General features: G+C 43.6%; 1 protein-coding gene across 1 annotated transcript in view; it reads left to right on the plus strand.

The window, feature by feature from the left end:
- ZP2 (zona pellucida glycoprotein 2) overlaps positions 1 to 16,064 on the plus strand; it is a 33,207-nt gene that overhangs the window by 4,798 nt on the left and 12,345 nt on the right. The window contains 5 exon segments of the mRNA XM_036279778.1: positions 3,756 to 3,855; positions 10,525 to 10,656; positions 11,610 to 11,706; positions 11,805 to 11,835; positions 11,837 to 11,943. Coding sequence (XP_036135671.1) covers positions 3,756 to 3,855; positions 10,525 to 10,656; positions 11,610 to 11,706; positions 11,805 to 11,835; positions 11,837 to 11,943 — 467 coding nt within the window.

The raw sequence follows: 16,064 nt of genomic DNA on the forward strand, positions 1-16,064 counted from the left end.
CCATATTACCCAAAGCAATCTATAGATTCAATGCAATCCCCATCAAAATACCAACGGTATACTTCACAAAACTAGAACAAATACTTCAAAAGTTCATATGGAACCAAAAAGACCCCGAATAGCCACAGCAATCTTGAAAAAGAAGGACAAAGTTGGTGGAATCACAATACCAGATATCAGGTTATACTACAAAGCGACTGTAACCAAAACAGCCTGGTACTGGCACAAGAACAGGCATATAGACCAGTGGAACAGAACTGAAAACCCAGAAATGGACCCAAGGCAATACGCTCAACTAATATTTGACAAAGGTGGCAAGAGCATACAGTGGAGTAAAGACAGCCTCTTTCATAAATGGTGTTGGGAAAATTGGACAGCTACATGCAAAAAAATGAAACTAGACCATCAACTTACACCATACACCAAAATAAACTCAAAATGGATAAAAGACTTAAATGTGACCCGTGAATCCATAAAAATTCTAGAAGAAAATGTAGGCAACAAAATTTCGGACATCATACGGAGCAGAATTTTCACTGATACATCACCTAAGGCAACAAAAACAAAGGAAAAAATGAACACATGGGAGTACATCAAACTAAAAAGCTTCTGCACAGCAAAAGAAACAATCATCAAAATGGAAAGGCAACCCATTGTATGGGAGAACATCATTGCCAATGATGTGTCAGATAAGGGGTTAATTTCCAATATATATAGAGTGCTCATACAACTCAACAAAAGGAAGACAAAGAACCCAATTAAAAAATGGGCAGAGGAGTTGAATAGACACCTCTCCAAACAGGACATACAAATGGCCAAGAGACATATGAGGAAATGCTCAGAGAGATGAAATCATCAGAGAGATGCAAATAAAACAACAATGAGGTATCACCTCACACCTGTCAGAATGGCCGCCATCAACAAATCATCAAACAACAAGTGTTGGCGCGGGTGTGGAGAAAAGGGGACTCTAGTACACTGCTGGTGGGAATGCAGACTGGTGCAGCCACAATGGAAAACAATATGGTGTTACCTCAAAAAATTAAAAATTGAACTTCCATTTGACCCAGTGATCCCACTTCTAGGAATATACCCTAAGAAGCCTGAAACACCAATCAGGAAGAATATATGTACACCCATGTTCATAGCAACACTATTTACAATAGCTAAGATCTGGAAACAGCCCAAGTGTCCATCAGTAGACGAATGGATTAAAAAGCTGTGGTACATATACACAGTGGAGTACTATGCAGCGGTAAGAAAGATCTCTTATCCTTTGAGACGACATGGAGGGACCTGGAAAGTATTATCCTAAGCGAAACAAGCCAAGCAGAAAAAGACAAATACCACATGATCTCACTTATATACGGAATATAATGAACATAACAGTCTGAGGAATACAGTAGATCCAGACACATGGAAGTAGGGCACAGACTGACATCCCTCAGAAGAGGGGATGGGGGGTGGGGGGGTGGGAAGAGATAAACCACAGAACTTATATGCATGTATGCATGACCAATGGACATGGACAACTAAGCCAGGGACGGGGCGGGGGTGAGGTGGGAGGGGGGTGCCAATGGGGTAAAAAAGGTGAAATATCTGTAACAAAAAAATAAATTTAAAAAAATTAAAAAGTCGTGACAGAGAGCAGATGAAGGACTTGGGGCAGCACCTGGATACAACTGCTCAAACCTGAGCTCTTTCGACCTCGTGGGAGCTGGGAGGCCACTGTGGCGCTGCCCCAGAGATCACAGCGCTGTCTGAACAGGTGTTGGAAAGACAGCTGCAGCTAAGCAGTGGGGTTTTCTGTTGCCAAGCAACAGTCCTGCCCAAGGACAGTCATTAGGAGCAATAAAAGCAACCTCTCTAAACAGTTCTCAAGCTTAAGCGTGAGAAGAATCACAAGGGGAACTTGGAAAGTACAGACCTACCTCATTAGTTGATGACATAGGTTCGGAGGGAACCCTAAAAATCTGCATGTCTAACAGGCCACTTCATTTGATTCCACAGTGAAGAGCCCCAGTAATCAAAACTTTCACTCCCAACATTAGACAGCTGAGAGGTGTGTTCCTGAGGCCAGGGGCCTGCCAGCGAGCACCGGTGCCTGGCTATGTCTGGCCCATGGCCCCATGGCATCTGTGTGTGTGCGTGTATGACAGTCCTCACGCTAACAATGGCTTTTATGTTTTTAAAGAGCTTTTAAAAATACATTTTAGAAATTATATGTTGCCTACAAAGTGTAAAATCTATACTAACACTGAGCAGAAACCGGCTGTCTGAGCCCTGCTTTGGCTGAGTTCCGTAGGCAGGGGTATTCAGAGAGGCTCGGCCCAGCACCAGGCTGCTCCGCGGATGCTCAGTACCTGAATGATGTTGAAGGCGCCAGACCACCAGGACCATAATACTCTGACTCAGGGAAAGTATAAGAAGGAAATAAAAACTGAACTCCAGCCCGCTGGTGTGGTTTAGTGGTTGAGCGTCGACCCTGTGCTAAGAGGTTGCCAGTTCGATTCTCAGTCAGGGCACATGCCCAGGTTCTGGGCCCAATCCCCTGAGGGGGGCATGCAGGAGGTGGCCAATCAATGTTCTCCCTCATCGGTGTTTCTCTCTCTCTCTCTCTCCCTCTCTCTTCCTCTCTCTCTAAAATTAATAAAGGAAAAAAATTCTTTTTTAAACAAACAAATGGAACTCCAATCCCTGAAGTTCAAGAAACTGTTCTCTACCAACGGATGAGCCCGCCTAGTGGCGGGGCGGGCTAGCCTCCCGCTGCAGGAGTGAGGCCTCCAGCACTGGCAGTCCTGGTACTGAAGGGGCTGCACTCAGCTGGTGCTACTCTGGACTCACCCTTTCCACAGAGGTCTGGCACTTCCTGCTCTTATTATGCCATTTGCACACCGCCCGGTCAGCACCGGAGGACCCTCAGGTTCCTGGGCAGTGCTGCTGCAACATGCAATGCCCTCACATGTCAGATGAGCGGTCCAGCCTTGCAAGCAGAAGGAGCCCACAAGCACCTGAGATCCACCTGTGCATGAAGGATCTCGTGTCTGTGAGTGAGCAGGCTGACTGCTGCTCCTATGGCCAATGTGGGGGAATGTGGTGATCTCGGCAGTTGGGCTTAGGAACAGGGTCAGAACTGCGATCCTATATCATGGCGTGCTGGTTCTGTGGCTTAAACACATTGAGTCTGTTTCCAAGCCTAAAGTGGGAGAAAATAACACTTCTCTTACAGGGTGTCTCTAAAAATGGGCTGAGAAGGTATATACAGGGCTTAGCACAGCATGCCTGGCCATAGAAGGATCTAACAGGTAACTGAACACTTATCCTGTGCCAGGTGATAGGATACAGCCACTGAGAAAAACAGCCCACCACACACTCACGGATTTTAAAGCCTAACATAGCTAATATCAAAATGAAAGAAAGAAGAAATAGTCGTACTTTATTTTAACAGTAATGGAACTGCGTGATTGACACGACTTGATTGCTATGGACCTAGTAAGAAGCTGTGCACCTACAGACCCAGAGTCTGAGCTCACACCTGGAAGGGAGCCCAGTTCATCTGACGGCCTCTGGGAGGAGAGGTGCTGTCTCAGGGCACAGCTGGGGTTTGTGTCTGTCTCGTGCTAGTCCAGTCCCGCCCCCAGGCCTCCAGGTGAGGGAACAGCACAGAGCTGTTCTGGGGGTCTTCCACATACATCAGTAGCATGATTCAGAAACCTCCAAATCGAAGCCTCACATCACACTTTTTCCCCTTCCAGTTTACCCTTCAGGCTACTCCTGGCATGGCTGATGAAAATTTGGTATAAAAGTAATTTCTTAATGTACAGACCTAAGGAACCTTTTTCTTCTATGTTAAAGGTAACATAACCTCAAAAAAAAAAAAAAAAAAGGCGGTGGAGTGAATGGAGCTACACAGACCATCTCCCAGGAACAAACTGGATTTACAACGAAAATAAAGACAAATTGTCAGGAAGGGGCAAACAAAAGGCAGCCTGGAGGACCACATAACCAGAAACACTGACTCAATCCTGGTAGGCTTGCGAGGACGTGAAAGGGGGCCGGGAGCCGACAGTCCACAGCGGCCTGGGCTGGGACCAGCGGACTCGGCTGGAACCAGGGGACTCGGCTGGGATCAGGGGACTCGGCTGAGACCAGGGGACTCAGCTGGAAGCTGCTGCCGCCTCGGCTGCTTCCGCAACAGCCGCTGAGTCCTGCGAACTCAGCTGAGTGCTACGCCCTCGGCTGGTGCCACAGACTCGGCCGCCCTTAGCTGGGAGCAACGCCCTCGGATTAAAAGTCCCAGGTGGCTCCATGACGAAGAGTCTGAACAGAGGCTAAATTGGCAACAGCCACTCACCTTGGGCTCCGGCCAAGGGAAGGCAGACTTGACTGGAACTGTGTGGAGACACTCGGGATTTGTAGGGTGCTCAGAGCTTTTGCTGAGTGCAGCCTCGCAGGACAGTGGCCATCTTACTCCTTCCCAGAGCCCTGGAGAGAGGCAGCGGCCCCTCCCTCAGAGATTCAACCCCACCTGGTGGCCATTGAAATGCTAATTGAGGCCCCTTAACAACCAGCATCTGCCCCACCCTCAAGAAATCCTCTTACACTGAGCACCTGAGGGAGTTCTTCAGGCAACTTAGAAACCAAGGTTCTTCAGGTTTCCTCTACTAATAGCCTCCAGGGAAAAAAAAGCTAGAGGAAAGTTAAGACTTGACAGTGGTGTTTAAAGTAGGTCCTCCCTGCCTCATCCAAATCCAGGAGAGGAAGCCACAAGCAGCAGAACACCAACACCCTCAGGGAAAATTTGGGAGACTCCAAAGCCCACTGTGATAGCCAAAATGGTGAAAAACAAAAACAAAAGCCAAATGAAAAAACAAGAGACCTCTACCAAAGATGAGATAAAAGAGGTGCAGTTAAGCAAGATAACAGAACTAGAATTCAGAGCCATGATCTTGAGGAAGCTCAACAGCATGTGTAAGGACATGAGCACCATGAGTAAAGCCATAGAAATGTTGAAAATCAACCAGTTGGAAATTAAAAACGACATATCAGAAATGAAAAACACATTGGAAAGTCTAAAAAGCAGAGTAGAGGAAGCTAAGGACCGGATCAGTGAATTAGAAGACAGGGTAGAAAAAGTCAACCAATCAGAAAAACAAAAGGAAAAAACTATTAAAAAACAGGAAGACAGCTTAAAAGAACTGTGGGACAACTGGAAACGTAATAATGTTCGCATCATAGGAGTCCCCGAAGAAGAAGAAAATGAGCAAGGGATAGAGAATATATTCAAAGAAATAGTGACAGAAAACTTCCCTAATTTGGTGAAGGAAGGAGGCATTCAGGTTTAAGAAGCACAGAGAGCCCCAAGTAAGAAGAACCCAAACAGGCGCACACCAAGACACATAGTAATTAAAATGCCACAAATTAAAGACAAAGAGAGAATCCTAACAGCAGCAATAGATAAGCAATAGGTTACCTACAAAGGAAACCCTATAAAGCCCTCAGCTGACTTCTCACAAGAAACACTACAGGCCAGAAGGGAATGGCATGAAGTTATCAAGGTCATGAAAAACAAGGATCTGAATCCAAGACTACTCTACCCAGCAAGGCTATCATTCAAAATAGAAGGTCAAAGAAGGAGCTTCCCAGACAAAAAAAAAAAAAAAAGGCTAAGGGAATACATTAGCACCAAACCAGCACTGCAAGAAATGTTAAAAGGACTGCTGTAATTAGCTGGAGAAATAGGAAGAAAAATAGAACCACACTAAACAAAAATGGCAATAAATAAGTACATATTAACAATCACCTTAAATGTAAATGGATTGAATGCTCCCATAAAAAGACACAGGGTAGTTGATTAGATAAGAAAGCATGACTCATCTATATGTTGCTTAATAGAGACCCACCTCACAACAAAGACTCACATAGGTTGAAAGTGAAGGGATGGAAAAAAATCTTCCAAGCAAACAAAAAGGAAAAAAAAGCTAGGGTAGCAATACTCATATCTGATAAAATAGACTTCAAAATGAAGGCCATAACTAGACAAAGAAGGCCACTACATAATATGGAAAGGATCTATCCAACAGGAAGATATAACCTTGATAAACATGTATGCACCCAACATAGGAGCACCAAAATATATTAAAATCTTCTGGAGGACTTCAAAGGAGAAATCAATAGCAATACAATCATAGCAGGGAACTTCAACACCCCACTGACATCACTGGATAGATCCTATAGACAAAAATTAGCCAGGAAACAGAGACTCTAAATGAAGCACTAGACCAAATGGATTTAATAGCTGTCTACAGAGAATTACACCTTAAAACTACAGAATTCACATTCTTCTCAAGTGTACATGGGACATTCTCAAAGATAGACCACATGTTAGGGCACAAACTAAGTCTCTACAAGTTCAAGAAGACTGAAATCATATCAAGCATCTTCTCAGATCACAATGGCATAAAACTAGAAATTAATTGCAAGAAGAACATACAAAGACATTTGAACACATGGAAGCTAAATAGCATGTTATTAAACAATGAATGGGTCACCAAGGAGATCAAGGAAGAAATCAAAAACTTCCTGGAAACCAATGAAAATGAACACACAACAACACAAATCTACAGGATGCAGCGAAAGCAGATCTGAGAGAGAAGTTCATAGCACTACAGGCCTACCTCAAGAAAAACAAGAAAAATCTCTAATAGACTATCTAACCTCACAACTTAAAGAAGTAGAGAGCAAACAAAAAGAAAACCCCAGAGCAAGTAGAAGGAAGGAAATAGTAAAGATCAGAGCAGAAATAAATGACATAGAGACCAAAAAAACAATTCAAAGGATCAATGAAACAAAGAGCTGGTTTTTTGAAAAGGTTAACAAGATTGATGGAACCTTAGCTAGACTCACCAAGAAACAAAGAGAGAGAACCCAACTACACACAATCAGATATGAAAGAGAAGAAGTAACAACTGACACCACAGAAATACAAAAGATCGTTAACAACTACTATGAACAATTATATGGCAGCAAATTCAACAATCTAAGAGAAATGGAAAAATTTCTAGAAAAACATAGTCTCCCAAAACTGTACCAGGAAGAGATAGAAAACTTGAACAGACGCTCTGGCCAGTTTGGCTCAGCGGTTGGAGCGTTGACCTGCGGTACAGAGAGTCCCAGGTTCGGTTCCCGCTAAGGGCACGTACCTCGGTTGCAGTTTGTCCCAGCCCTGGTTGGTCGTGCAGGTGGCAGCCACTCGATGTGTCCCTTCACATCGATGTTTCTCTCTCTCTCTTCCTCTCTCTCCCTCCCGCTCTATCTGAACAAAAAATGGAAAAATGTCCTCGGGTGAGGATAAAAAAAAAAAAAAGAAAACTTGAACAGACAGATATGAACAGAAGAAATTGAAGATGTAATCAAGACTGTCCCAGCAAACAAAAGCCCAGGCCCGGATGACTTCACGGAGGAGTTTTACCGAACATTCAAAGAAGAACTAACATCCATTCTCCTCAAACTACTTCAAAAAATTCATGAAGAAGGAAGACTTCCAAACTCGTTTTATGAAGCCAGCATAATTCTAATTCCAAAACCAGAAAAAGACACAACAAGGAAAGAAAACTACAGGCCAATATCCCTGATGAACATAGACGCCAAAATCCTGAACAAAATACTAGCAAATTGGCTCCAGCAATACACCAAAAAAATTATCCACCATGACCAAGTGGGATTCATCCCACGGATGCAAGGCTGGTACAATATTTGCAAATCAATAAATGTAATACACCACATAAATAAAATGAAGAATAAAAACCACATGATCATATCAATAGATGCTGAAAAATTCTTCGACAAAATCCAGCATCCATTTCTGATAAAAACGTTCAGCAGTGTGGGAATAGAGGGATCATATCTAGACATAATAAAGGCCATGTATGAAAGACCCACAGCCAACTTAATAGGCAAAAACTAAAAGCATTTCCCTTAAGATCAGGAACAAGGCAAGGATGCACACTTTTGCTTCTCTTATTTAACATAGTACTGGAAGTCTTAGCCACAGCAATCAGAGAGGAAGAAAAAATAAAAGGAATCCAAATTGGAAAGGAGGAAGTGAAACTGTCACTATTTGCAGATGACATGATACTATATGAAGAAAACCCCAAAGACTCCATCAAAAATATACTAGACTTGCCCTGGATGGTTTGGCTCAGCGGTTAGAGCGTCGGCCTGCGGTCCGGAGAGACCCGGGTTCGGTTCCCGCTAAGGGCTCGTAACTTGGTTGCAGTTTGTCCCCAGCCCTGGTTGGGTCGTGTGGGTGGCAACCACTCGATGTGTTGCTTTCACGTCGATGTTTCTCTCTCTCTCTCTCTCTCTCTCTCTCTCTCTCTCTCTCTCTCTCCCTCTCCCTCTCCCTCTCACTCTATCTGAACAAAATATCGAAAAATGTCCTCGGGTGAGGATAAAAAAAACAAAGCAAAACAAAAATATACTAGACTTAATAAATGAATTTGGCAAAGTAGCAGGATACAAAATTAACGTCAAGAAATTGATGGCATTCTTATACACCAAGGATGAACTCACAGAAAGAGAAACTAAGAAACCAATCCCATTTACCATTGCGGCAAAAAAATTACTATACCTAGGAATAAACTTAACCAAAGAAATAAAGGACATATTCGCAGAAAACTACAGGTCATTGAAAAAAGAAATAGAGGAAGATATTAAAAAGTGGAAGCACATACCCTGTTCATGGATTGGGAGAATTAACATCATTAAAATGTCCATATTACCCAAAGCAATCTATAGATTCAATGCAATCCCCATCAAAATACCAATGGTATACTTCACAAAACTAGAACAAATACTTCAAAAGTTCATATGGAACCAAAAAAGACCTTGAATAGCCACAGCAATCTTGAAAAGGAAGAACAAAGTTGGAGGGATCACATTGTCAGATTTCAGGTTATACTACAAAGCCACCATAATCAAAACAGCCTGGTACTGGCACAAGAACAGGCATAGACCAGTGGAACAGAACAGAGAACCCAGAAATGGACCCAAGGCAATATGCTCAATTAATATTTGACAAAGGTGGCAAGAGCATACAGTGGAGTAAGGACAGCCTCTTTAATAAATGGTTCTGGGAAAATTGGACAGCTACATGCAGAAAAATGAAACTAGACCATCAACTTACACCCTACACAAGAATAAACTCAAAATAGATAAAAGACGTAAATGTGACTCATGAATGCATAAAAATCTTAGAAGAAACTGTAGGCAACAAAATTTCAGACATGATACGCAGCAGAATTTTCACTGATACATCACCTAAGGCAACAGAAACAAAGGAGAAAACGAACACATGGGACTACATCAAACTCAAAAGCTTCTGCACAGCGAAAGCTACAATCATCAAAACGGAAAGGCTACCCACTGTATGTGAGAGCATCATTGCCAATGATATATCAGGGGTTATATTCCAATATATATAGAGTGCTCATACAACTCAACAAAAGAAAGACAAAGAACCCAATTAAAAAATGGGCAGAGGAACTAAATAGACACCTCTCCAAACAGGACATACAAATGGCTAAGAGACATATGAAGAAATGCTCATCATCATTAATCATCAGAGAGATGCAAATGAAAACTACAATGAGGTATCACCTCACACCTGTCAGAATGGCCGCCATCAACAAATCATCAAACAACAAGTGTTGGCGAGAGTGTGGAGAAAAGGGGACTCTAGTACACTGCTGGTGGGAATGCAGACTGGTGCAGCCACAATGGAAAACAATATGGTGTTACCTCAAAAAATTAAAAATTGAACTTCCATTTGACCCAGTGATCCCACTTCTAGGAATATACCCTAAGAAGCCTGAAACACCAATCAGAAAGAATATATGTACCCCCATGTTTGTAGCAGCACTATTTACAATAGCTAAGATCTGGAAATAGCCCAAGTGTCTATCAGTAGACAAATGGATAAAAAAGCAGTGGTACATATACACAATGGAGTACTACACAGCTGTAAAAAAGAAAGATCTTTTATCCTTTGAGACTACATGGAGGGACCTGGAAAGTATCATCCTAAGTGAAGCAAGCCAAACAGAGGAAGACAAGTATCATATGATCTCACTTATTTGTGGAATATAATGAACATAACAGTCTGAGGAATGGAGTAGTCCCAGGACGTGGAAGTGGGGTACAGACTGACAATCCCCAGAAGAGGGTGTGGTGGGGGAGAGAGAAACCACAGAACTTATATGCATGTATCCATGAACAGTGGACATGGACAACAAACTGGGGACGGGGCAGGGGGGGGGGGCAATCAATGGGGGCAAAAGGAGAAACATCTGTAACAAAAAATAATTAATAAAAAATAAATAATAAATAATAAAAAGGTAACATAACTTCAGTCCTGATTAAAATATTAGATGACAGTGGTCTTGGGGTTAAGGGGAGTACCAGCCCTCTAAATGAAACTGTTGACTTTAGGATTTCCAGCATCAGATGTGCTGAGGCATTGAGGTCTGTGATGGTGCAGGAGCCCAAACTCGGACCCTCCTGGAGGCCATGAAGCAAGGACATAATGTCCTGATGGATAATTACAGGTTAACCATGCAAGCGTCCTTCAGTGCCATTGGAGTGACTCGCTACATGGTCGGTTCACCACCCAGGCACAGACCAATATTTATTTTCTTAATCCTCACTCGAGGAAATTTTTTCACATTTTGTTCAGATAGAGTGGGAGGGAGAGAGAGGAAGAGAGAGAGAGAGAAACATCGATGTGAAAGGGATACATCAAGTGGTTGCCACTCGCACAACCCAACCGGGGCCAGGGGCAAACTGCAACCAAGTACATGCCCTTAACGGGAACAAACATGGGTCTCTCTGGACTACAGGCTGACGCTCTAACCACTGAGCCCAACTGGCCAGGGCAAACCAATATTTTTAATCCAAGCATGATCTCAACTCTGTCCTCAAAGTAATTGAGAATGCAGCTCATCCAGCTGGTGTCTCAGTGCTCATTGTGCGCCGAGCACTGCACTGAGCACCAGAGATGGAGTGGCTTCTCCCTCCCCCAGGGATGTCAGTCACTGTATAACGTGGGTGAGAATACCACTAAGGTCTTCCACGAACGGGGTTCTGGTTGTGCTACTGTGCTACAGTGTGTCTCACAGTAGGTCCCGGTGCTCTTGGAGCGAACAGTCAAGACTCTGTGATAAATGAGTTAATGTGTCAAAGGGCTCAAATGCCAGCCATTTTAACAAGAACAGTCCTGTGTAAACAGATTGCTCGGGCTTGTAAACATTCCCTCTGGATGCTAATACCATAAAACAGTCATAGAATAAGCAGCTTTCACTCGTATCTGCCTAGAAAAGATCAGCTACAGGTCATAGCAGTAGACACCCCAGTTTGCCAGACAGTACAAAGCATGAAATTTTAAAACTGGAGCACATGGCGGGACGGTCATTAGACAAAATGCCTAAATTCTACTTGGGCCAAAATAGTGCCCAGTATTTGAGTATATGCTTATCTTGACGGTTCTTCTAGCACTGTTTAGAAATTGAATTAAACCTATATCTTTGGAAATGACTTCCCTCCACCCCAAGCAAGGTAATAGTCATCTCTATACAGTGCCTCTGAAGCTTATCCATGCAATTCTTGGACAAAAGACCATTTTATTGTCACCAGTGACTTGTGTATCAGGTGAGGCCCTAGGAATGGGCACCTCCAGTTGTGCAAGACATTGTTCTGGGGACCTAATCAGAGCTGATCATGGACATCCTGTAGGTCATTCCTTCCAGGTCCTGTGACAAGTAATGCCACACACATGACTCACCATTCCAAAGTTTCCTGGGAAGATAAAATCTGTGAGCTTTGGAAATAGAAGCGTTGCCATGAGCCAGTTGCGTAGGAACGGGATTGATACAGAAACAACAAATGGCCTGATTCTGCTCCTCAGCATATTGCACTGCCAACCACTGAGCCCAGGAAGCCCGAGCTGAAACCTGGTCTTACAGATAAATTACAAGAGCCAGGGTAACAAGTTCAAGCTCAGGAAGGCCTCCTTTGATAAGTGCATGAGTAAATTCTCCAGTAACTGAAATTCACTAGCAAACATCAAGCCTCTTGAACGTCCACAATGAAGGTGTTCCTCAGTTTTCTCTCAGCTCATTGAACAGGACAACTTGCTTCCAAGATTCTAAGGCCGAAGGGCTTAGGCCCCATTCAAAACAGGAGAGCTCCATCCAAATAGAAGGGCCCCAGAGAAAACTGGCAGAGAATATGGCAGCGGGCAGGACAGAGGGAGTGTGAGTGTGAGAGAGTGAGCTAGTGTGTGAGAGAGTGTGAGTGGACGTGAAGGTGGACGACCAAACGCAAGCAGTGCAGAGCCGCGGAGCAGAAGGTTCCTGTGCTGTGGACGGAGCAGCCGGCTACCGCGGTGAGCAGCCCTTCAGGGCGCTTCTCCCTGCTCCGCGGGGCAGTCCCACCATTTTGGAAGATCCCGGGTCTTCTCTGGGAGGAGGCAGTGGGAGCGGCTAGGGCCCAGCAACCTGAGCCCACCAGTGCACCTGGCTTCATCGGACCAGTGGACACTCTGTGTCAACACAGACTAGTGCACAGTAGTGGAGCTGCCAAGGTGCCGGTCACGGAAGCTGCAGACAGCCAGGAGCCCAGCACCATCCCCCATAGCAGCAGCCCTATCAGAGTCCAGATATACCCCCAGCAACAGAGGTTGGGGAGTAGACATCCTTCCCCAGGCAACAGAAGGACAGACCAGCAGCGGAGACCATCCCCAAAAACTACAACAAAAGCTGAGCAGGAGTTGAGCCCCAAGGGGCAGCAGCACTCCCCAGCCCCCAGCAGCAGGACCTGAAGCTCTGCAGAGGTCTGTGCAGTCCAGTAGCTCACAAGAGCAGTGGGAAGCCTGAGCCTGAGAGAGACTGGTGCAATCCAGCTGCCCGCCCCCCGGGAACTGTGAGGTGCTGAAGGCCCAGAGAGGCCTGTGCGACCCAGCAGCCCATAACATAGGCAAAGAGCCGGGTCTCCAAAGGGACTATGTGATCCAGTTACCCACAGTACCTGCAGGGTGCAGAGGCAGCAGGAAGTCCTGTGCAACTCAGCTACACATGAGATAAGCATAGAGGATGTGAAAAATGGAGGCGGAGTGAATAGAAGCTAGACAGATTATCTCCCAGGACCAAATGGGAATTACAACTAAAATAAATACAAATCCTTGGGGAAAAGCCATAGCAAGGCAGCAGGACAGAACCATATAACCAGGGACACTGGTAGCATCTGTGGAGGCATGAGAGGGTGGCAGGCTAGGAGCCCATGGACAGAAGCAGTCTTAACTGTGAGCAGCGCCCTTGGGGAATAAAGACCAAGCCTGCTCCACAGCACAGAGAGCCAGGAAAGAGCCCTAAAATACCCAAAGCCACTACCTGGGGGTTACGGCAGAGGGAGGGCAGACTGGGCTGGAACTCTGTGGGGACACCTGGGATTTGGAAGGCACTCAGAGTTTTTGCTGAGTTTCGGCCACAAAGGACAATGGCCAGTGTGCTCCTTCCCCAAGCTGAGAGAAAAGCAGCAGCCTCCCACCTCGGAGATTCAGCCTTTTCCAGGTGAGGCAAACAAATGCAACTTGAGGCTCGTTAACAACCACTATCTATCCCACCCTCTGGAAATCCTCTTATGCAGAACACCAGGGCTACATTCCAAGGCACTGAGCAACTGAGACTACTAGCCACCAGGAAAAAGCTAGAGGATAACTGAACCTTTCCTGGGCTTGCAAATCTACTCAGGAAAGTAAGACTTGACAGTGGTGTTTAACATGGGCCCACACAGGCTCATTCAAACCCAGTAGAACACCAACACCCACAGGGAAAATTTGGCAGGCTCCAAAACCCACTGAGATAGCCAAAATGGTGAAACAAAGAAACAAATGCCAAATGAAAGAACAAGAGAACTCTGTTGAAGATGGGATAAATGAAATGCAGCTAAGCAAATTATCAGAGGTAGAGTTCAGAGCCATGATCTTGAGGAAGCTCAACAGCATGAGTAAGGACATCAGCACCATGAGTAAAGATATAGAAACATTGAAAACCAACCAAGTGGAAATGAAGAATGACATAGAATAACTTAAGAACACATTGGAAGGACTAACCAGTAGAGTAGAGGAAGCTGAGGACCAGATCAGTGAATTAAAAGACAGGGTAGAAAAAGTCAACCAATCAGAAAACCAAAAGGAAAAAATAATTTAAAAACAGGAAGATAGATTAAGAGAACTGTGGGACAACTGGAAACGTAATAACATTCATGTCATAAGAGTCCCCAAAGAGGAAGAAAATGGGCAAGTGTTAGAGAATATATTTGAATAGTGACAGAAAACTTTCCTAACTTGGTGAAAGAAGAAGGCACTCAAGTTCAAGAAGCACAGAGAGCCCCAAGTAAGAATAACCTAAAAAGGCCCACACCAAGACACATAGTAATTAAAATGCCCAAAATTAAAGACAAAGAGAGAATGCTAAAGGCAGCAAGAGATAAGCAACAGGTTACCTGCAAAGGAAACTCCATAAGGCTCTCAGCTGACTTCTCAACAGAAACACTACAGGCCACAAGGGAGTAGCATGAAGTAATCAAGGTCATGAAAAACAAAGATCTGAATCCAAGACTACTCTATTCAGCAAGGCTATCATTCAAAATAAAGAGCTTTTCAGACCAAAAAAAGGCTAAGGGAGTATATTAACACCAAACCAGCACTGCAAGAAATGTTAAAAGGACTGCTGTAATTAGTAGAAGAAATAGGAAGAAAAACAGAACCATACTAAATAAGTACATATCAATTATCACCTTAAATGTGAATGGTTTGAAGGCTCTGATAAAAAAGACACAGAGTAGCTGACTGGAAAAGAAAGAATGACTCACATATATGTTGTTTACAAGAGACCCACCTCACAACAAACAACTCACATAGGTTGAAAGTGAAGGGATGGAAAAAAATCTTTGAAGCAAATGGAAAGCAAAAAACAAGTTGGGTAGCAACACTCATATCTGATAAAGTAGATTTCAAAATGAAGGCCATAACTAGAGACAAAGAAGGCCACTACATAATATTGAAAGGATCTATCCAACAGGAAGATATGGACCCAAATTAGGAGCACCAACATATATTAAAAATCTTTTGGAGGACTTCAAAGGAGAAATCAATACAATCATAGCAATACAATCATAGCAATACAATCATAGCAGGGGACTTCAATATCCCGCTGACATCACTGGCTAGATCTTCTAGACAAAAAATTAACAAGGAAACAGAGACTCTAAATGAAGCGCTAGATCAAATGGATTTAATAGATATCTACAGAGAATTACACCTCAAAACTACAGAATTCACATTCTTCTCAAATGCACATGGGACATTCTCAAAGATAGACCACATGTTAGGGCACAAACCAAGTTTCTACAAGTTCAAGAAGACTGAAATCATATCAAGCATCTTCTCAGATCACTATGGCATACAACTAGAAATCGATTGCAACGAGAACATGCAAAGACATTTGAAAACATGAAGGCTAAAGAGCATGTTATTGAACAATGAATGGGTTACCATGGAGAACATGGAAGAAATTAAAAACTTCCTGGAAACCAATGAAAATGAAGACAAAACAACACAAAATCTATGGGAAGCAGCAAAAGCAGTTCTGAGAGGAAAGTTCATAGCACTACAGGCCTACCTCAAAAAGCAAGAAAAATTTCTAATAGACTATCTAACATCACAACGTAAAGAACTAGAAAGCAAACAAAAAGAAAACCCCACAGCAAGTAGAAGGAAGGAATTAGTAAAGATCAGAGCAGAAATCAATGACATGGAGACCAAACAACAATTCAAAGGATCAATGAAACAAAGAGCTGGTTGTTTGAAAAGATATACAAGATTGATAGACCCTTAGCTAGACTCACCAAGAAACAAAGAGAAAGAACCTAAATACACAAAATCAGAAATGAAAACGGAGAAATAAAAACTGACACCACAAAAATACAAAGGATTGTTAACAGATATA

This window comes from Molossus molossus, unplaced genomic scaffold (genome assembly GCF_014108415.1).
Source record: "Molossus molossus isolate mMolMol1 unplaced genomic scaffold, mMolMol1.p scaffold_m16_p_3, whole genome shotgun sequence".
Taxonomy (NCBI): Eukaryota; Metazoa; Chordata; class Mammalia; order Chiroptera; family Molossidae; genus Molossus; species Molossus molossus.